The sequence below is a fragment of the Populus euphratica genome, unplaced genomic scaffold, assembly GCF_000495115.2.
Source record: "Populus euphratica unplaced genomic scaffold, PopEup_1.0 scaffold85.1, whole genome shotgun sequence".
In the NCBI taxonomy this organism is placed as follows: domain Eukaryota; kingdom Viridiplantae; phylum Streptophyta; class Magnoliopsida; order Malpighiales; family Salicaceae; genus Populus; species Populus euphratica.
The window spans coordinates 241467-263566 of NW_011499898.1; the positions used below are offsets into that span (position 1 = coordinate 241467).

General features: G+C 32.7%; 2 protein-coding genes across 12 annotated transcripts; one reads left to right on the forward strand and one right to left on the reverse strand.

Moving 5' to 3' along the window:
• The first annotated feature begins 13460 nt into the window (after positions 1-13460).
• LOC105132330 (BTB/POZ domain-containing protein At1g67900-like) lies at positions 13461-18721 on the forward strand. 4 transcript variants are annotated; one of them, XM_011035761.1, is made up of 5 exons: positions 13461-13546; positions 15753-16020; positions 16116-16185; positions 16308-17570; positions 18020-18721. In XM_011035761.1, exons 2-5 carry the CDS (start codon positions 15962-15964, stop codon positions 18512-18514), a joined length of 1887 nt encoding a protein of 628 aa, XP_011034063.1. In that variant the 5' UTR covers positions 13461-13546; positions 15753-15961; the 3' UTR covers positions 18515-18721. The 4 variants fall into 4 exon arrangements, with proteins under 4 accessions (XP_011034063.1, XP_011034061.1, XP_011034060.1 ...); XM_011035759.1 differs by lacking the exon at positions 13461-13546 and adding an exon at positions 15072-15254; XM_011035760.1 differs by lacking the exon at positions 13461-13546 and adding an exon at positions 15588-15632.
• Positions 18722-20560: 1839 nt separating this feature from the next.
• On the reverse strand, positions 20561-21670 carry LOC105132331 (uncharacterized). Of its 8 annotated transcripts, none has more exons than XM_011035762.1 (2): positions 20916-21670; positions 20561-20770 (listed from the first exon to the last, which is right to left on the reverse strand). In XM_011035762.1, exon 1 carries the CDS (start codon positions 21240-21242, stop codon positions 20943-20945), a length of 300 nt encoding a protein of 99 aa, XP_011034064.1. In that variant the 5' UTR covers positions 21243-21670; the 3' UTR covers positions 20561-20770; positions 20916-20942. The 8 variants fall into 8 exon arrangements, with proteins under 8 accessions (XP_011034064.1, XP_011034070.1, XP_011034071.1 ...); XM_011035768.1 differs by lacking the exon at positions 20561-20770 and having other exon boundaries at positions 20794-21260; positions 21389-21668; XM_011035769.1 differs by lacking the exon at positions 20561-20770 and having other exon boundaries at positions 20794-21266; positions 21389-21668.
• Between the last annotated feature and the right edge of the window lie 430 nt (positions 21671-22100).

The window sequence follows — 22100 nt, forward strand, 5'->3', positions numbered from 1 at the left end:
AAGAACCTATCATCAAATAATATCTTTTTGGATTTGAAGAAAATTTTATTTTCTGAGAAGTATATTTTATAAGTTTAAATGAGTGAGTAAAATCTCAGCTGTTTTAGATTCTTATAAAAAATATATGCTCCGACTCGAATTCAAAATTTATTATACAGATCTCAAGTCTTTTGTCATCATGCTACACCCTTATAGAAATTATCATTAAATAATATTAATAAAAAACAAAAATTTATAATATGATAAAGTATCACTTGAAAATCAATCCCTGACTTTCTTTTTATAACTTTTCATCTATTGTTTTCTTTTTCTTCTTGGGTGATTTTTGAAGAAAACATGTGCTTTAATTTTGTTATTTTACACTTAAAATGAATGGAATCTAATAAAAAAAATCTTAATTATAGTTTAAGGATTTTGTGATTAGAAAATACACATAGTTCATCAACAAATGTGTACAATTCAGTTAAAGTTGCATGATCAAGCCCTCTTATGAAGTTGAAGAATGCGAGGGACAGAAAATTTTAAAGTTAAAATTTCCATTGTCTTACTTAATTCGATAATCAATTAAATCTTTAATATTATTTGAAAATTGAATTTATAGATTTTGTTTTGATTGATGGAAACTCGACTTGAGGATTTTCTTAATTCTCAAATAAAAGAAAAAAATAAAATGGGCTTGACCAATCATAGGAGAGATACAATCCAGGGTATAAAAGACTGGGCTACTAAAAGACTAATAAATCAAATGATGTCCAGAGTTTCTCCATTAAAATATGATTAGTTTCTTACCCTGTTTGGAGCCTATACGATCTTCAATGGCTACCACAACGTACGGGTGCCAATATATATTTTTTTATATAGAAATAATTTTTAAAATTGTTTTTAAAAATGTATAATGTGTTAAGAAATTGATGGTTAAATTGTAAATATAAAGATAGAGAAATAGTTAAATATTGGAATGATTGGAGAAAATGAAATAAAAAATTATTTTAGGACGATATTTCAAGATAAAAAGGAAGGGAGAATGAAATAAATTATAAAATTTAGATTTCAGAGTTAGATTTTAAAAAATTAATCCCATTTGTAAACCAGTTTGAGGGCAAATTTTACACTCTTAAAAAACATTTATTTCCTTTTTTTTAACCAAACATCCTTAAATTTGACAAGGATTCTACCTTTTATCAACTGCAATGTTTTATCATAATATTCCACTTCTACCATTTAACGCCTCGTTTAATATGGTGATGAAATCTTAAAAAATAAATTTAATATTTTTTAAAGATAAATATGTTCTTAAAAAGCATTAAAAAGTGAAAATTACCTTACTCCTGCACAGGTTTATGAGCACCATTGCATGCTTCCCTCGGCAACTATTATTAAGGATGGATCGAGGAACAATAATTATGTTCTTCGAGAAAAATTATGTATACACTTAATTAATTAAATACGTTAAGAATGAAAGTAAGCAAATATTGCTCTCTAGAGATTTATTTCAAAGAAAAGGGACTGAATGTGTCATATTTGTTATCGAAAATCTTAAATCACCCAAACTTAAGTCCTTAATTTATTCACAAAGAAATGGAACAGAATCAAGAAACAAAAATGAAAGTAGATAGAGAGAGTATGTATTAATTTCTTGTGAAAACAGATGCACGTCAAAAATCAAAGAGGTACTGATCATGCACAGAAACCATCTCAATATCAGCTTTCCTTTTTCAAGGTCAAGAAACGCATTTCGTCTGTCACACTCATCTGGCTTCTCCATGCATTAATGCACTCGAATCTTTGAAAAAATAGGAGGAGATGAGGGTGGGTGGGTGTAACTATAACCTAGGGAAGCGTAAGTTTTGTTTTCTTATCATTTACCAACTACAATTGTGATTTTCAAGCTCTCTCTCAACTTTTTTTTTATTTTCCTAGGAAAACCTCTGTTACTTGTCCTTAACCCACCTAATATTAGACACTGAAGAGACAAAAGGATGGCTTTATAGTGTTTAGCTTAGAAAGAGTCTGCTTCAGGGTAAATATATCATCATTTCATTCACAGGAGGAAAATATCCTTTGCGTGAAAATAAAGCCTTCCCATTTTATGAACGAAATTGTTTTTTTTTTCTTTTTTCTTTTTGACAAGAATATGGATTCATGCAAAACACCTAGGTGTAGGCGCACAGGAGGACCAAAACTACTTACAGACTTCAAAGAACTAAGGAAAGTAAACGGGGACCTTGAAAACCAGTGGACAGAGAGACAAGAGACACAAGAACAAAAGAAGCTCCTGCAATTAATTATATCAAGGAATCTGCAGGTTCCCTGGCACAAGAGTCATCCTCGAGACTATTCTACATAATCACAGCCATGCAACAAATTCACCACTCCTAGATGCTCCCTGCTTGGCTTATGAACGAAACTGTTAAATTATAATCATTTACGATTTGCGCTAATTCACATCATGAGTATCAAATTCCATCTAGCTCAACGGAGCCCAAGTCTAGTTTGCAATTAAAAAAACAACAAGTTGCCTGAAATCTGGAGCTAAAATCTCTCTTTTATAGTTTAAATATTAACCCATGTTTAATTTAAATTTATAGTTTAATTAACATTGTTATTCTTCTTCTTTTAAAAAAAAATATCTCCAGTTAAAATCTCTCTTTTGTAATGAAAGAAAAAAGATAGAGAAATAGCTCGCACAAAGTTATATAGATGGCAACGACAAGCGTTTCCAATCTAAAATCTGGAAAGATCCAAAAATCAAGATGATGATGATGATGAACTTTGAATTGAAATGGATATATATGATAAATAATTAATCCATAGGTTAACTCTATATTAATTAAGCACTGAAAATCATAAAACCAGCGGAAAACAACAATTTTATATTCTTCAGATCATCATAGTACTATTGGTAAATTATACATAAACAACCCTTGACCTTTTTCCTTTTCTGTTATCTTTGAAAGATAGGAAAATCATTCAACACTCAGATTCCAAAAGTCCATATTTTATTTTATTTTTTTGCAGAAATTGATTAGACAAAAATAAAGGCTCCATATAAAATTGAAACGTGTAAAGGCTAGAGAGACTTGGCATTATTATACCATACCCTAAAAGATATCAACATGAAAGAGTATTTTACACAGGATACATTAATGATTATTAGAAAAGAAGAGGTTATACGGCATTTTTATACTTTTTCAATGTAATTACCTAATTACCCTTGAAATACAAAAATTGGGAAAATAGATTTTTAAGTCTTTGACTTAATTTTTAAACATTTAGTACCCTTGAAAATAATAAAAAAAGAATATCTTTGATATAGAAATTTTGTTTTAGTCATTTAGATGTGGTGATTTGATAGTTATTGAGTGTAATTAAAAATAGTAAGATAATTTGATAAATTAAAAATAAAAAATTCAAAAATCCATCATTTTCACAAATAAATAGCTTTTGTAACCTAATGGTAACTAGAGTGGCGCTGTGATTTTTTTATTTATTTTTTATTTAATTTTAATATTGAATTTAAAAAAATCAAATTAATTCTTAAAATTTGTTATACTTAAAATTTCATCTCTATTCTTTTTATTATAATTTTTAAAATTTAGAATAATTTATAAAATGAAGAGTTTTTTTCAATTTCTTTCTTATTCTTTTTATTACAATTTTTGGTTTTTAGAATAATTTACTAAATTAAATTATTATTTTTTTCAATTTCATCCCCAAATAGATATTTTTGTTTATCATATTTTATTCATTATCTTTTCATTACTATTTTTTTAGATGGTTTTTGTAATTGTTTTTTTTTTTTACAATTTCATTATTATTTAGTTTTTTCCTGTCAAATTTAATCTTTTTTTTATTATATTTTTTTTACCTTGTGAGATTATTTTAAATTGATTTTATTATTATTATTATTATTATTATTATTATTATTATTATTATTATTATTATTTCATTCTCCAACATTTAATTAACCGAGTATTTAACTTTTTAGTTGAGTTCAAGTTTAGAATTTAATGGTTTGTGAGTTTAAGAAATTAACCCCGATTTACAAAGTTGATGTAAGTTTTCTTGTTTTCTTTTTCCTTTTTAAGTTTTTTCTTCATCCTCCAATATTTTGTTATTTTTTAATTCACTTCATATTATTTTTTAGTTGTTTTAAAAATAACATGGATTGTCTTGGTTTTTTTTTTTCTTTGTTAAATTTAGCTTTTTTGTTCAAATTTTATATTTAAATTGAATTAAATTAATCGATTTTATCCTTTAATATTTAATATTTTTCTAGCCCGAATCAAGAATTCAACAGATTATGGGTTTTAGAGTTTAACCCCGATTTACAAAGTTGATGTAGGTTTTCTTGTTTTTTTTTTCTTTTTTAAGTTTTTTCTTCATCCTCCAACATTTTGTTATTTTTTAATTCACTTTTATATTATTTTTTAGTTGTTTTAAAAATAACATGGATTGTCTTGGTTTTTTTTTTTATCTTTGTTAAATTTAGCTTTTTTGTTCAAATTTTATATTTAAATTGAATTAAATTAATTAATGTTATCATTCGATATTTAATATTTTTGTAACCCGGATCAAGAATTTAACAGATTATGGGTTTTAGAGTTTAACCCGGGTTTACAAGGTTTACTCGGGCTTGATTTTTTTATTTTTTAAGCTGTATTTTTTTATCTTTAGATTTCATCCTCTAATATTATTTTTATTCTCTTTTTATGAGATTTATCTTTATTTTTAAAATAATAAGAGTTCCCTTTGTTTCTTTTATCTTTGTTAAATTTAGCTTTTTTTAAAAAAAAATATTTTTTAATTAAATTAAATTCATTGATTTTATTCTCTATCATTTAATTTGGCATATGTTGAGCTATTTAATTTAACATAGGTCTATAATTTAACAGGTTGTGAATGATTAACTGAGGTTTACAAAGTTTACTCAGGCTTACTTGGTATTTTTGTTGTAATTTTTTTTTTTCAATTCCATCCATTAACGTTTCTTTTTTATTCATTTTTATAGGATTTTTCTATGGTTTTGAAAACAATAAGGATTAACATGGATTTTTTTCTATTTTTTGGTTGAATCTAGCTTCTCTAAAAGGAATTTTATTTTTTAATTAAATTAAATTGAATTAATTGTATGAAAGTAAGCATAAGATGTTCAATTCATAATGTTTTATTTTTGTTTGTTTTTCGAGTAACTGCTCTGACAGCACAAGCAATCTTTTTTAGTGATTAAATTCTTAAATTAATTGTATGAAAGTAAGCATAAGATGTTCAATTCATAATGTTTTATTTTTGTTTGTTTTTCGAGTAATTGCTCTAACAGCACAAGCAATCTCTTTTAGTGATTAAATTCTTAAATTTTTCTTATTCCTTTTAAAATGTTGATATCACATAAATATTTATTTTTATATTTGTAAAAAATTAACTCGACTTATAGCACAACACAAGCCATTTATCTAGAATAATATACTAAGAGAGATATTTTTTTTAATGTTCATTCTCTCACAAAACATTGTAAATTGAAGCAGTATTTCTTTTTTCAATTTGGTTATTTTGCACAATTTAATCTCTTTTTTTTAAGGTTAAATTATCTCTTAATTGTATATTTTTTAAGGAAAGAGTGTTGAATTGAAAAACATATGATTAAAGTGAAAAGAGAAAATAGAATACATGGCATGTTTAAAGTTTGTTATTGTAGTTCATTTCCATCCCCATCTTTTTAAAAATATTAGGTTACTGATACTTGTAATTTTTAAAAACTTCATTTTGATATCAAAATTTATTTTCTTTATTTTTCAATCCTTTTTTTATTGGAAAAGAGAGGGGGAGTTATCATATTTTAGTATAGCGAGAGAAATTGTCATTAATGACAATTCTAGCCATTAAAATATTTGTTCTTTATGTCAAATGGTTTTATATGATAAGGAGGTTACTACTATGTGTTTTTTTTACCTTGAAAATACCTAAAAAAGTAGATCTGAACTTAGGGGGTTGATTTCGATTTTTGGACTAGTTTTTATGTTTTTAGAGGCTATTGATTTGTTTAACAAGATTTTTAGGGTGTTTTCTAAGTATTTTAAGTAAAAATAAGTTCACATAAGCTTTTGGAGGAAAAAATACCTCATTTTTTTGCCACACCAGTGGTCAGATTCTAGATTTAGTGAATGACATGTCATTTTTTTTTAAATGGTTGGGGTGGACAATGTATTGTCCACCCCATTATATATACAAAAAAAGCGGTTGTAAACGTGTCCCTGGCATTACAAGCCTGTAGGAGGGTTGTAGCTTCATGGGCTAAGCATTGGGCTTGGTAAGCTAAGCCTAGCAGTGCCTGTCCCAATTCTTTTCTATAAAAAAATTAAAATGATTTTTTTTAATTGATGCCTTATTTTATATGAATTTTCAAAATAATTTTTTGATATATGATTTAATTAATACCATTTTACTATGATTTTTTTGCTTATTTAGCCTTTTTTAGATTATGATTTTTTTTTTATAATGGATGTATTTAGTTTTTAAAGAGGTTGATATGATTCACCGGTGAGTTTTTTTTTTTTAAAAAAAAGCTTTATATATATTAATTTTTTTTAAAAAATTGATTTTTTTATAAGATTTTTAATATTTGTAATCTTATATAATATTTATTTTATTTTATTTTATTCATTCAATTTGAAAAGTTAACAGGGATTGGAATTTTTTGTCTTGTTTTTTTTTTTTATTTTCATCATTCGACATAATTTTTTAGTTTTTTTTGTTGCTTTATATTTTTATCATATTATTAAATTAATCAATATTTAATTGAGTTATTAAATTTCTGTTGCTTTTTTTTTTAAAATATAAGCATCTCCTGGACTATTTTCTTTCCAATTAAAAAAAAAATAATCTCTGATTTTTTAAGGAATAATGTACAAATAAGATCATTGAAATGTTTATAAATATTGTATGGATATATTTTTATAATATTAAAAAACATTCATCTTTTGCATTGAATAGTTGTTATTTTTTCCCCTTTATTTGTTGTTGATATCTTATTTTCTAATCATGTTATTGCATTAACCGAGTTTATTAATCTCATCCAACTTAAAGACCAAGATCTTATAATTTTTATATATAAAAAAAATATTTGCATTATTTTTTATATTTTTCTCACCCATGAGTTTATTAACCATTTATAGCATCTATCTTTTCTTCTTCTTTTTTTTTTTAATCAAAGTTTAAACTAAGACCACATAACATGTATGAATAAATGAGAAGGGGTACCATGTTGGAAAGCTAAAAGTGAATTGTGTATCATTCATGGCTAATGATGCTGATTGTTCGTAGAGAGGTTTGAGGTCCATAAAAAATATAAAAGATACATTTTATAGAACATAACAAGCATGTAGAATCGACCCATATGGTGTAGCCTAGCTGTGGGGTTTGCGTGTCGCTAAACTGTATATATGTGCTCTAAATGCATGCCCTAATACATATAAAATTCTCATCTTTAAACATACAAGACACACACACACACACACACACACACATATATATATATAGTGATCATAAGGTATCCCATGTAGCCCTAAGAAAAGACATTTTCTTACTCTATATATCCTTATGTACGTACAATGTCTTTTGCTAACATGGTTGTAATTGATTTTACAAAATGTTTATCATTTGAAATGGTAAAGAATAAACATTTCCTTTTCTTTTTAAATGCTTTTCAATTTTATTGGCATTCTTGTATTAAAATCATTAAAAACTCTAAAAATTCAATCTAGATTTAATTTGAAAACCCTTAAAAAAAATACAAATAATGATATCAAATGATAAATTCATTTAAATCATAATGTATGAGCTCTAACCATGGTCCAACAAGTATTTTTAGCCCATCTAATATACAATTGTGTCCTTTCATCGTTAGATTGCTTTGAGTTGATTTCGTCATCTTTAACATGCATTTTTTTTAATACATAAACCTTTCAATTTCAAATACGAAGAAGAATTTTATGATGGCAGGCAATGGTAGAAACTATTTCAACTCTAATAGTTTTTCACTATGATGGGTCTTGTCCCATTGTTTGCATATTCTTCATGCAATAATTTGTCTTACATGCTCTTTCTAATAAGTTATATTTTTTTATTCTAATACTTGCAAGGAATATTTTTTTTACTCCATACAGGTTTTTTAGTATTTTATATTGATTCAGTATATATTATTTTAAGTAAAATATAATTCAAAATATTACAAGAGAGAAATTAACCTTTGGCCACTTCTCTTCACAAAAATATAAGATTTATAAGTTATAAACACATCATGAATTCTTCAAGTTAAAGGCTCACAATCTCTTCTTTTTCAATACTTTTAACATACATATTTTTAGAGTCTATCTTTCTACAATATCATTATATTTTCTATCTCCATAAAATCACTAATTTTACCATTTAAGAGTTCATATGTCCATCAAAGAGGACTTTTTACAGGTACTAAGTATCGATCACTTGACTTACTAAGCACCACCTTCTACTACCACAGCTACCAGTCACCTGGCTTACAAGCATCACGTGCTACTATCACAGCTGGCAATAACTTTGACTTACTAGGCATTACTTGCTATTACCATAGTTGCTGGTCACCTGACTTACCAAGCATCACCTGCTACTACCACAATTACTGGTCACTTGACTTACCGGGTATCACCTGATACTATCACAGTTACCGGTCATCTGGCTTACCATACATCACCTACTACCACTCACCAACCATTTAAGCTTTCCACATAAAGGCATCAGATATCTTAACTATAAAGAATGAATCAGATTGCTTGAACTAAGAGATCAGCTAATTATCCGACATATCAGCCTTATTTCTAAACATCTTGGATTTTAAGACTCATCAATTGGTATTAGATGTGTAAACTAATCATAAAGCCATCAGTTTCTAAAACTTACTTTAGCACACAACCAAGGCACACATGGATTAGGGCACAAGATAAATCTATTCGTTACTGCAAACACTTTTACCTAGCTAAACTTCAACAACTTATCAATCAGGTGCAACTCCCTACTCAAACCATCTTGGCAATCCAAGGTTAAAATTAGACATCACCATCCCTATAAATCTTAACACCTTTAATAACATTTAACATCTCGATGCCATGTCCATTTGCCACAGCAGGCACCCGTAGACAATTACATTACTCAATGGAGATTAAATATAATGACAATCTTGAGAGTCTATTAAAGGGTCGTTTATGCCATTGCGATACTCATGTATAAAATTGGTACTTCAAACTTCCTTCTTCTAGCTATTGTGAGATGGACACCGGTCACCGTAACCATTGTTCCATGTCAAACTTCTTGGGCTTTAATGAGCCTATCAGACAAAAGACTAAAAGAAGATTTATACATGAGCATACCTAAAGGAATGATTACAACCCTCATTAGTGGAAGGGTTATCCCTTGTCTAAAAGAGTATTGAATAATCGACTCTCTATGGACTATATTTTTATAAAAATGAGTCTAGATAACTATAATGGCCTAGCTCACCAAAGGTGGCATGTATACATAACATACCTAGGAGAATGACTACAACCCTCATCAATGAAAGGGTTCTTCTTTATCTAAATGAGTATTGAACAATCAACTCCCTATGGACTATATTTTCATAAAAATAAGTTTGGATAACCATAATAACTTGGCCCACCTATGGGAGCATATATAAAATATAGTCGATTGCTTAAAATTGGTTATCCAGGACAATGACTTAATGTGCAAAATCTTTCTCAAAATCTTATGAGGGTCTCCGTGTGTATAGTATAATACTTTGGAGCCAAGATCCATTGATGGGTTTGGTAACTTGTGTGTTAAGCTCCACAGAACTATTTAGAGTTACACAATAAAATGGCAAGTCTGCACGAGTATATTTAAAAAGGTTCAATAAGAATAAACTCAAGGTGAAAGAATTGTTTAAGTTAGTAGTTTTAGAGACCTTGATGAGAAGGGTAATGAAATATGCCTTTTGGAGAAAACTTTATGCCTTACTAAATAGAAGTTTATTCAAAGTGAGACAAGTTATACAAAATCATATACGAATAGAATAAACGAATTTATTATGACATGGGCCCCCTTCTTATTATGTGGATAACCAAGGACCTTTCAATTGAAATCATTATCTTAGTAGGAATGAAAGCTCGAAGAAAAACCTTAAGGGATCAATATATGGCCATTTGGTATATCTTAAGGATCACCCATTTTAAGCTATCAAGGTTGTAAAAGAAAAAAAAACACCTCAAGGCTACCTCTAATACATTTTACTCCTAAGAACCTTTATTGTATTTATCACTCAAACAACCTTAAGATACATGCCACCTCTAATACATTTTACTCATAAGAATCTTCATTGTATTTATCATTCAAACAACCTTAAGATGCATACTTCTAAAAAAAAATGTAGGTTTAGTTTTTAAATAAAAATAATGTATTTCTAACATAAATTCCCTAACTAAAAATCTCTAATGGGGGCTTTCGACCACTCTCCAAGAAAGGAATTAACTTCATCTCCCTATAGCAATATCTCCATAATCATTAGAAGTTGATCTTGAATCCTCCACTCTTAAGTGCATCTTTTAATTAACATATTATCTAGGTGATTCGAAAAAGCATCTCACCAATTCACGATAGGTTGATCTTGAATCCCTACTCTCCAATCTAGTCTTAGATTGACACATTTTACAGATGATACCAAAGGGTCTTTTACTAATTCACGAGGGGTTGTTCTCGGATCCCCCACTCTCCATTGCAGTATCAGAATGGCATATTTTTCAAATGATGCCAAGGAGCCTTTTACTAATTTGACATGGGTTGATCTTAGATCCTCATTGTTCAATGTAGTTTTACACTAGCACCACTTTGTAGTAAAAGCTCTCATGTCTCATGCCATCATAAAAAGATCACATATCTCTCACACGTCATTGATCATTCTTAAATGAGGGGCTCTCAAGCCTTTATGCAATAAAAAATAAGGTCATAGACGTTCTAGAGCTACATACCTCTTACTTTTTAGTGAGATCATTCTTTAATTGAAAGCTGTCATGTCTTATTTTATTCTAAAAAGATCACACACTTCTCACACTTAGTGCGACCACTCTCCAAAAAATAAACTTGCTTTTCCTGGTACAACAAAACCACCTTATATATATATAAATATATATATAATATATATATATATATATATATCCCCTCAATCCTTTAGAAATATTTATAAGTATGAGTATCACCAAGGATCATTCTTTTTGGGTTTCACTTGGCATTTTAAATTTTTTTCTAAGTATGGACATCGCTAGGGGTCACCTTTATTAGGTTCCCCTCAACCCTTCAAAATATTTTCCAAGTATATGATCATCCTCTATAGGTTTTCATCAGCCATTTAGAAATTTTTCTATGAGGTTTTTCTCTATAAATTTCTCATAACCTCTAAAAAAATATTCTAAATATAAAGTCTAAATTTCTCATGACTTCTTTTATATTCATGGTTCCTTTTTTATACTTATAATTTTTTTCAAACATGGTGAACACTCTTACACACAAGCTCTCTAGTTTATTACCCGTGATTTTAACATCTCTTCTCATATGAAGGAAATTCAATGAATTCATCATGGTAATAAGGTATTTTTACAAGTCTTTACGAATTAATATCGTAAAGACATAGCGAGCTACTGATGGATCCAAATAAATTAAACCCCAAAAATAAATCTAAAAAAGTCCTTTAAACGAGGAAAAAGCCTAAAAACACCCAAGGAACTTGGGCTCGGGCATGGTAGCCCGAGCCCATGCTCCTTATATGGGTGCATGAGCACCATACAGTGCACTGCTATGCCCATGTAATGCATTGGGTGTCGCCATGGAATTTTTCTCAAACCCTATATGAGTCTCTCGATATTTTATATTAATCTAATACATATTATTTTAAGTAGACTACAACTCAAAATATTACAAGGATAAAATTATACTCTAACCTCTCCTCTCTATAAAAGGATAAGATTCATGGGTTATAAATACACCATGAATCCTTCAAGTCAAAGGTTCACAATCTCTTTATTCTCAACATTTTTAGTTTATATATTTTCAAAGTCTACCTTTCTAAAATATCATTGTACTTTCTCTCTCTAAAAAGTTACTGACTTTACCACCAAAGAGTTCTCACGTCCATCAAAGAAAACCTTTTGCAAACACTAGGTACCAGTCATGTGGCTTACCAGATACCAACTCTTGTTCATAATATCTTTATTCTCTATATTTTTAGTATATATATTTTCATATTCTACCTCTCTAAAATATCATTGCACTTTCTTTCTTTACAAAGTTACTGACTTTATTACCAGAGAGTTCTCACATCCATCAAGGAAGATCTTTTGCAAATGCTAGGTACCGATCACATGCTTACCAGGCACCAACACTTGTTACTATCACAGCTATCAGTCACGTGGCTTACCAGGCTGCACCAACACTTGTTACTATCACAGCTATCAGTCACGTGGCTTACCAGGTACCTTTTAGTAATAACTATTGAACACTTTTACTTATCAAGTACCATCTGCTACTAGCATAATTATTGATTACCTAGCTCTGTAGACATCATCTTCTACCACTTACCAATCCTGTAGATTTTCCATATCAAGTCATTAAAATACTTTAAATATAAAAAATGAATCAAATTACTTGAACTAAAAAGTCAAATAATTATTCAACACATCAACTTTATTATTAAATATCTTGGATTTTGAAACTCATAAGTATTAATAAATTTATTTCCTCCATTTTTTTTTATCGATTTTTACTTGGATCTTTTGAGTGGGTGGAAAAAACTCTTACTACTATTGATCAAATGCATGTATTCTCAGTCAAGACACCAATTTTCTCTAATGGAAGCTGAAAAATAATTAGTTTGGTGGAGACCTGAGACGGGCCTAAGGTCAAGTCCGTTCAAATCTGGATGCACACTTAAAGTGTCCCGACCTGTATTCAACAGGCAAAAGGGGTCCACCGAGGTGGAAAAAAGAATCATGGGCCCGAGGCTGGGTCCCATAAAAGAGACCACTGTCGGCTGGCCACCCCGCTGGGCAGCACGGAGTAGGACCATTACAGGCAGCATATGTGAATCACCCCGTTTGTCACGATGGGTTGACATCAATATATGCCCACTGCCTTCTTACTGTGTCCTACACCACATAATTCCAAAACTTCACCTTCACTCCCTTGTGAAATATCAAGATTTCAGCTTCACAAAGGCCTCTTGCAGACACCGATTAAGCCAGCACAGATTCGAGTCCTATTTCCCTAGCCATCCTGCCCAAATTTTGTGTTGCATCTTGTAGACAATTTTTAAGACACTACCATTATATGACACGTCCATTTCTCCAAGACCATAACTTAACTAACTTATATATTGTCTCAATGCCAAAAGAAAAGGGGGGAAGGACCAGAAGATTTGGACGGTATACAAAAGTCTACACCCTCCGGCAATTGAATCAAGGTCCGAGGAAAATGTGCTTACTGGGATTCCTAGGTGATTGTATTCTCTCCTTCCTTTTCCATTTTTTTTAAAAAAATTAGGTGCTCAATTCCAAGATGAGAGATATTCTTGTCCAAGGGAGCTTTTTAAAAAAAGATAAGGATTCTAGATGATCTTTGCGAAGATCATCTTATAATCAATCAGCTTTGTGTAGCAGTGCTTAAGAGAGTAGATTTGCTCTCTATATTTTACTTTTGCTTTTATAATTTTCAAACACTGATGATGCCTATCTCCCCATTGAAAGACTATAAAGTCAATTAAAAAAAGAAAAGAAATCCCTCCAGTAATTTCATGGAAGTACACCAGTTTAGCTGGAAATCAAGGTTAATTAGCTTAGCTCACGAAGTCATGCTGCTAATGCCTATATATAGCCTACCCAGGAATTGATAGGGGGTGATTAGAATCTAACCCATTTCTCAAAATTAATCACAATATTATTTATTCATATGACTCCTAGGTTGCTAACTTTTGACAAACAATATCACTACTTCTGCTGCATTGACTTGCACTAAGGTGTGTGTATTTTTGCATGGTGGTATATTTAAAAATATATGATTAATTAATAAACACTACCATAGTTTTATCTTATTTTAATATATATATATATATATATAATTTATAACTTCTGTTTTTTTTAACCACAACATCAAAACTACATTGCGAAACACAAACCAGTGCAAGTGTTGAAGTTTACATGCTAATAACATCATATGCTGATCATCATTCGTAGGCTTGGAGATCAATCAACTATGGATGGCCCATATTCCCATAAATATCAGTGCTTGTAATAATCAGAGTACTCAAAACATTAAAGAAAGATGGGAAGGAAGAAATGGAAACCTGTTCGAATCCAATGCAAGACTGGTTTGAAAATGACCCTTAACTGCACAAGGAAACATTTTCGCGTTTCATTTATGAAACCTTGACGACCCGGAAGGCCTTCCCTCGCCTCGTAGCATTAACTTAACTCTGCATACATGAAGTAAAAACGTTTTGTTTCTTCATTTCACCAATGGTATACAGATCTTTCATGGTCATGGAACATAATAAATGCTAGAAAAATGTTCAAAATTAGAACAAAAGGGCATTTGTCGTTGGATTGTATGGAATTAGTTTCTTATGGATGTCCCAATCATGGCATGAATGATTTAATACAAAAATTAATCCCAACAGGAGAAAATGGTTAATCCCAACACTTATGGTGATGAACATAATCTTTTTTTTTTTTCTTTTAGCAAAATTCCCCGCCCCTCTTTTCGTTGGCTCTTACATGAAAAATGGAAGCACAATTCATTTTAATTGCTCCTTTTCTTTTATTTTTTATTTTTTTGGAATAATTACCTTTTTGGGTGTTAAAAAAGTAATTTGAGAGGCGTACGATGCTGCGTCTAAAATAGTGTTTGACTAAAATAATCAAAGAGGAGGTACAGTAAAAAAAAATGTTGTGGCAATGATGAGAGCGCAGGGCACTGGTGGGTGCAGGATAAGCACGTGGGCATCGCCTTTTCTCATTGCTCGCTGGCATGCCCATGGAAAATTTGCCTCAAACTCTCCACATTCTAGTCCTAGTTACGAAAACAAAACAAAAAATACATTAGCAGTGCTTTAGTTCACAGATTTTCATATTTCAGGTCCTGTCTTGCTGTGAGTGATTGGCTGTTTATACTTGTTTGAGCATATCAAGAAGAACCTTAGATTTGAGGTTGCAATCTTTATATTTTACTTCCATTCTTTATTTATTAGCATGTGTCTTCCTTCTAGTTAAAGTAAAGCTACTAATGTACATTCTTACTCTTAATTTCTAATTCTACAATCTTGGTTTTGGTATTTTTTTACCAAGCTGTTGTTTGAGGGGTGATTGGGCTTGACGGCATTGCAGCACTTTGGTTCTTTGTTTGCATGTCCAAATCATATGGGGTATAGAATTTGACGGAAGGGACATGGACATTGGAGTGTTTGATCTTCAGGGTTTGCTTCATTATTGATGGTTTTCGCAAGTAATTCTATATATATATATAACACTCAGATATTGTTAATCACACCCACAATAAAAGCTCTAGGTATCCATTCCTTTGTTCTAGTATCCCTCTCTCTCTCTCTCTCTCTCTCTCTCTTCTCTTGAATTGATGAAAATTAAAGGTTTTGATTGCCTGGAATAACAACTTGCTGGTTTCCTAAGTAGTAGTGAAACTTTGTACAGGAAGCAGGTTGTCTTATTGAGTTCTGTCTTCTTCTTCTGAGATCATCTTTCGCTTGCTGTTGAAGAAGGGACCTTTAGGGGCTTCTCATGCATTGAATGGGATGCTTACGTTGGTGAAGAAGTGAAGAAGTCAGGTCTATCTGATTCAGCTATATTTAAAAAGCAATTTGATGAACACATAATCAAGAAGAAAACCAAAAGGATTAGCCATGAAGTTCATGAAACTCGGATCCCGACCGGACACGTTCTACACTGCTCAGGCTGTCAGGTAAAAAAATTAGGAATCATTCAATAGGCTGCTGATAATGTCAGATGACGTATATCCTGAAGGAAAGATGACAGTAATTTAATTTCGCAATGCAGGTCTGTCTCCTCTGAAGTTTCCAGTGACCTTGTAGTTCAAGTGAAAGGGAGTAGATATTTGCTTCACAAGGTAGGTAAAGTCCTTAAGTTTTCTTTTACAAAAGATTTGGAATAAAGGATATTGATCATGGCATCTATTCCTTCGATTCGTCTGGATTATAATTTCAGTATTCCTGATGCTGATTTTTGCAGTTTCCTCTGCTTTCCAAGTGTTTGCGCCTACAGAGACTGTGCTCTGAATCCCCTGAAACCTCACAACACCATATAGTCCAACTCCCTGATTTTCCTGGTGGGGTTGAGGCATTTGAACTCGGCGCAAAGTTCTGTTATGGTATTACAATCACTCTTAGTGCCTTCAACATAGTTGCTGTGAGATGTGCTGCGGAATACCTGCAGATGACAGAGGATGTAGAGAAGGGAAACCTAACATACAAGCTTGAAGTTTTCTTCAATTCCTGCATACTTCATGGGTGGAAAGATTCGATTGTCACTTTACAGAGCACCAAAGAATTTTCTTCGTGGTCAGAAGACCTTGGAATAACAAGCAGATGCATTGAAGCGATTGCCTCTAAAGTCTTAACTCATCCATCAAAGGTGAGTTTGTCGCACATTTACTCTAGAAGAGAAAGAGATGACGAGTCTTGTAATGGAGCGGAGAGCCAGAGACATAAACCGCTAAGCAAAGGGTGGTGGGCTGAAGATATGGCAGAATTAGGCATAGACCTGTACTGGAGAACCATGATAGCAGTCAAGTCCTGTGGAAAGATGCCATCTAGTCTCATAGGGGAGGCCTTGAAAATTTACGCAGCTCGATGGCTTCCTAACATATCAAGAGAAAGAAATGTTAGTAAGCAAGTAGCATCTGACTCGGATTCAGACTCAACCAATGAGATAACTTCAAAGCATAGGGTGCTTCTAGAATCAATAGTAAGCTTACTCCCAGCTGAGAAAGGTGCTGTATCTTGCAGTTTCCTTCTCAAACTTTTGAAAGCAGCCAATATTCTTGATGCCTCCTCATCTTCAAAGATGGAATTGGCCAGAAGAGTGGCACTTCAAATGGAGGAAGCAACAGTTAGGGATCTGTTAATACCCTCTATCTCATATGCAAACAGTACAGTGTATGATGTAGACTTAGTCATCACCATATTGGAGCAGTTCATGGTACAAGGGCAGAGTCCTCCCACTAGCCCTCCGAGATCCAAGCTGGGGTTTGAAAGGAGAAGGTCGCGGTCAGCAGAGAATATTGTCTTGGCGTTTCAAGAGAGCAGGAGGTCTTCTTCAGCATCACATAGCTCAAAGTTGAAGGTGGCAAAGCTTGTGGATGGCTATCTTCAAGAGATTGCCCCAGATGTGAATTTGCCTCTTTCAAAATTCATCGCACTTGCTGAGGCCATTCCAGATTTCTCAAGGCTTGATCATGATGATCTCTACAGGGCCATTGACATTTATCTCAAGGTAAAATTACAATTTCATATTATTTTAGTCAGCAAAATTAACCATAACTCTCATGGCATTTCAATGTTAGGACATATTTCACCCTCTGGCTAGATTTCTAGGTTTCTTTATCATATTCTAGGATTTAGGTCCCCACTGTCTGTTAGATAACCAACTCTCTTGACCTCTGGATGTGTCAAGCGCACAAGTATTTGACAGTTAGGATTAGGCTGATCTGACAAATTTAGCATTGAATTATTATTGTTAATAATCTTTTGATGTATTGAATTGCCACTCCAAGACTAATGAAGGGGTTCATCTTTTGATATTTGACAAAATATGAATTTCACCTGGTCACAAAATTAGCCCCCTTACCTTATGTCAATTGCTTGACGTATTATAGAATTAGCCATTTTTAATTACCAACTCAAGATGGGTACATGGTGACAATTTTCATGAACGAACATCAGACACATCCAGACCTAAACAAGAGTGAAAGAAAACGATTGTGCAGAACCCTAGACTGCAAGAAACTATCTGTTGAAGCCTGCATGCATGCCGCACAGAATGAGTTACTCCCACTGAGGGTGGTGGTACAAGTTCTCTTTTTTGAGCAAGCTAGACCAGCCATGGGTAGTGGCAAAGTCACCGAGCTGCCTAGCAACATCAAAGCACTACTTGCTGCACACAATATCGATCCTTCAAGGCCAGAAACTGCATTAAGCACGACTACTAGCATTCCAGCAGATGACCAATGGAGTGTTTCAGGCCTTAGAACACCAAAATCTAAGGTTTCAACACTACGGATGAAATTGGCTGAAGATGATTTAAATGAAAGTGATCTGCAATCAGAAGGGCTCAGGAGAACTTCAAAGTTCAAGTCTTTCTGTGCTCTTCCTACACGACCAAAAAGGATGTTCAGTAAGTTCTTGTCCATCAATAGAAATACAAGTGAAAAAAACTAGGTGAATTTTGTTAACTTCCAGAAGCATATGGTAATTTAAAGTGTAACATACACAGTCTTTTTTCTTTTTTTCTTCTTTTGAAATGCCTTGTAATGTGTAGCTGAGAAGGGAAAAAAATTCTAATGTGCATTTGCTATGTAATCTCATATAATAAGAAAGAAAATTTTGAGGACATGAGAGAAAATGAATATCTTTTCGTTGATCTCATTGTGGGAACTAGAAGAAATAAGGACTCTTAATTAGATTTAGAACAACAATTCTGGGACCAATGTTCTTGAGTTTGTCTATAAATCTGCAACATCTGCCTTTGTCTCCTTTCATCCCACTGGATTCTCACCTCTTCATTGATTGCGATTAGTTTTCGATTATTTTCGTCTGACTTTGTATTGTTCTTCCCGTGTAGGAATTCGAGGTTTGCTTATCTGTTTTTAGCTAATAATTATCCGTTGTTGTTGGAACCCATTAGAATAATCATGCTAGTCTGATTCTGGTTGGTCAGGAAACTTTTCCTGCAAGTTCGCTTGTCACCAAAACAACTAAACAAAGATGACTTGTTAAGCTTCAAATCGTCCCCATGAAGGACACATAATTTCATTAAAAAATCAGTGACCAACAAGACATATACATGAAGCCTAATACCAGCAAGCAATTTGGAGCTATTCTAATCTACAAAAATACTCAGATTGGTTTTACTAGTGTCAAAATCGGTGCTAGGGTTTCCTTCTTTCTTTGGTAGTTTAAGGTTTGTTATACAACGATTATAGTGGGCAGCAACTACCTCGTAAAAAGGGTTAGGCAGAACTTATGAAGGCGAGTCAGTTAGAGAGCATTGGTGTGGCCATCATTGAAAATTTCCACAACAGAACATGTTGCTTGTCAATTGCTCAAGATAAGTAAACGGAGAAATGATTGATTCTGTCGTCCCATTCCAATCTAATTATGCGCATGGAGAAGACCTTAGGGATCACCATTATCATTCATTCCTAACCATTCATGATCAAATAAATAGCCACATACCTGCTAGATTTCACATGCCAAACAAACTATAGGTGGGAGGACAAAAGTAAAAAAATGTAAGCAAAACATAACACTTGTGCTCCAGGACCTGAACTTTTATATTCGAGGTTAAAACTTCACACCTCATGCCCTTTTTTCCATTTAACGTGACCTGTTCTTGGGCTTCAATTCTAATGCACGTTCTCACCGGTACTCAAGAAATCAGGTTGCAACAGCACTCTATAAAATATTTTACGGGGTTGTGCAGGCATGAGCGTGACCATGTATGGGTGTGGGGTCCTGCTTGGTAGCATATCTTCATGCTAAATCCATTTCAAGGTTATCTACAGTTGGATATTTCTTGAGTCACTGTGTAGCCAGCTCCATGCTGCTGCATATTGACGGTTCTGAGCTTCATCCTCAAATGAAGCTTCCAATGTTTTTTTTTTTTCCTTTCAAAGTCTTGTTTCTTTTTCAATTCTCTGCTGATGATGATGCCAGGAGCTTGGACCATTTCATCTACCGCTGTTTCTTTTTCAATTCTCTGCTGATGATGCCAGGAGTTTGGACCATTTCATCTACTGTTTTTATTTTCTCACAAGCACACCATTTTGCAGAAAGAATTTCAATTCTGACGTAAAAGGTAGATCAATATAATCTATTTATACGTTGTTTAGAGTCCATTGCTGAAAGCTTATCAGATCTAAACATGCATCTTATTAGCTTCAAGGTTACACTTCAATAGTTAGGAGATCACAAGATTAGTAATCGAATTATACAACGAGTATGAATTGAGGTCTAAGCAGATTAGCTAGCGTTCAAAAAAAACATAGGATGATTGATTGATGTTGGCCGTTACTCCTAATGCTGGTCTTCCCAATGGGGCACTAATATGGAAAATATGTACTGGGTTTCTGGACAGGAGTGAATGAAAGGTGAACCCTGTTACCATGTGAAGAGACAGGGTTCATTTTGCTGATTTGGTTTCTACTGGTTCGATTGTTCATAAAATGCAAGATAGAGAAAGGATTCTGCTTCCAACACCTGTGGTTCTTTAATCTGATCAGAATTACTAGAAAATATTGGTGAATAGCCTGGATACCGACCATAACAAAAACTACTAGTTCATTCCATTTACTTGCTAACAAGAACTTTTTCCTTGCAATCCTGACCAGTGTATTGTCAAAAGCAGCTTTTAGGTTCGCCTTGTGTAAAAAGACATGCAGCAATTACCTGCAGAACCCCTCTTCTTTTCCTGATCTGAGGGAGAGACGCAAAAGAGATGTAGAAAATAGGTAACATTTTATTTATTCAATAAAAACGAAAAGGAAAAAGAAAATGGAAAATGGAAAATGTACAACTTCAAGACCGCCATGCTAGCAAACAACTGCTGTCGCACACTTACAGGTGTACATCAGTACGTTCATGTGAATTACTGGGCCTCAATTGTGTTTAAATTGCTCGCGCCATCAGCTGTCGTATTGATCTTAGTTTCAGAATCTCGCTGAGAAGCAGAGTCAATGCTTTTGGTTCTTTGAAGGCTCGGGGCACGGTGTAACCTGCACCGGAAAGAACCAGCATGGGAGGTTGGAGAGCATAGGCAATTGCTCTTTGTAGCGCTTGACTGTCTTTGAAGCCCGGAAGTAAACTTTGTGCCACCACTCGACATTCTTTCAGTCTCTGATGGAATCTCTACCTTCATGACCTTGTTGAATATCTGCCCTCTCTCCATTCTTTGAGGTCCCGCAACCTGAGACTTGAGTCAATGCCATATAAACATAAGAAGGTAATAATACTTGATATAAATAATTCAGGACTGGTATATATTGACCTATCAAACAAAAACTATAAACGAAATACTGAATGTCTTGAACCACAGAAGGATATCCTGATTATATGGCCATGAAAGTTCTGTCAACGAACTTCTTGTGGCGTGAGCCTTTATTTACCTCCAAGTGAAAGGCTGAAGATTGAGATTTGGAAGATGCTGGGAGATTGAAATGGATAAAGATAAGAAAGGTGATGGGCTATGGATTGTGTTTGAAACTTGTAGAAGGAAATGATATGTCTCTCTATATCATTTCACGGGAGCGCTAAACATCACCATCAACGTCCCACCTGCAGGTGCTTTAACTTTTGATAATGCTTCAACCACTCCGTAAAAGAAAATACCATCAATAGGACCCCGTCTTTCCCCCATAGGTGAATCTCCTTCTTATCCTCATCCACTTTCTGTTTACTTTGAATCGCGATTCATGCTGCTGAAAAATCTCTTTGAGGGTCCCCCGTTATAATGGCAGATATTCTCGCGGATGTCAATTATCTTATCTCTTTTACTAGAACCCATTTATGATTCATGTACCACTGTTGAATGTTGATGTATGGGAGGATATGCTTGTATGCAGTGTTCTTTGATCGCCTTTGCTTAGAACAAAACAGAAAACAAACAAAAAAAGAAGATGGAATTGGCTATTTTTCACACTTTCTGAACAAAACAGAAAACAAACAAAAAAAGATGGAATTGGCTATTTTTCACACTTTGTTACTATTTTTTTTCTCTCTAATGTAGTTTGCTTCTTTTAAGGGTTTA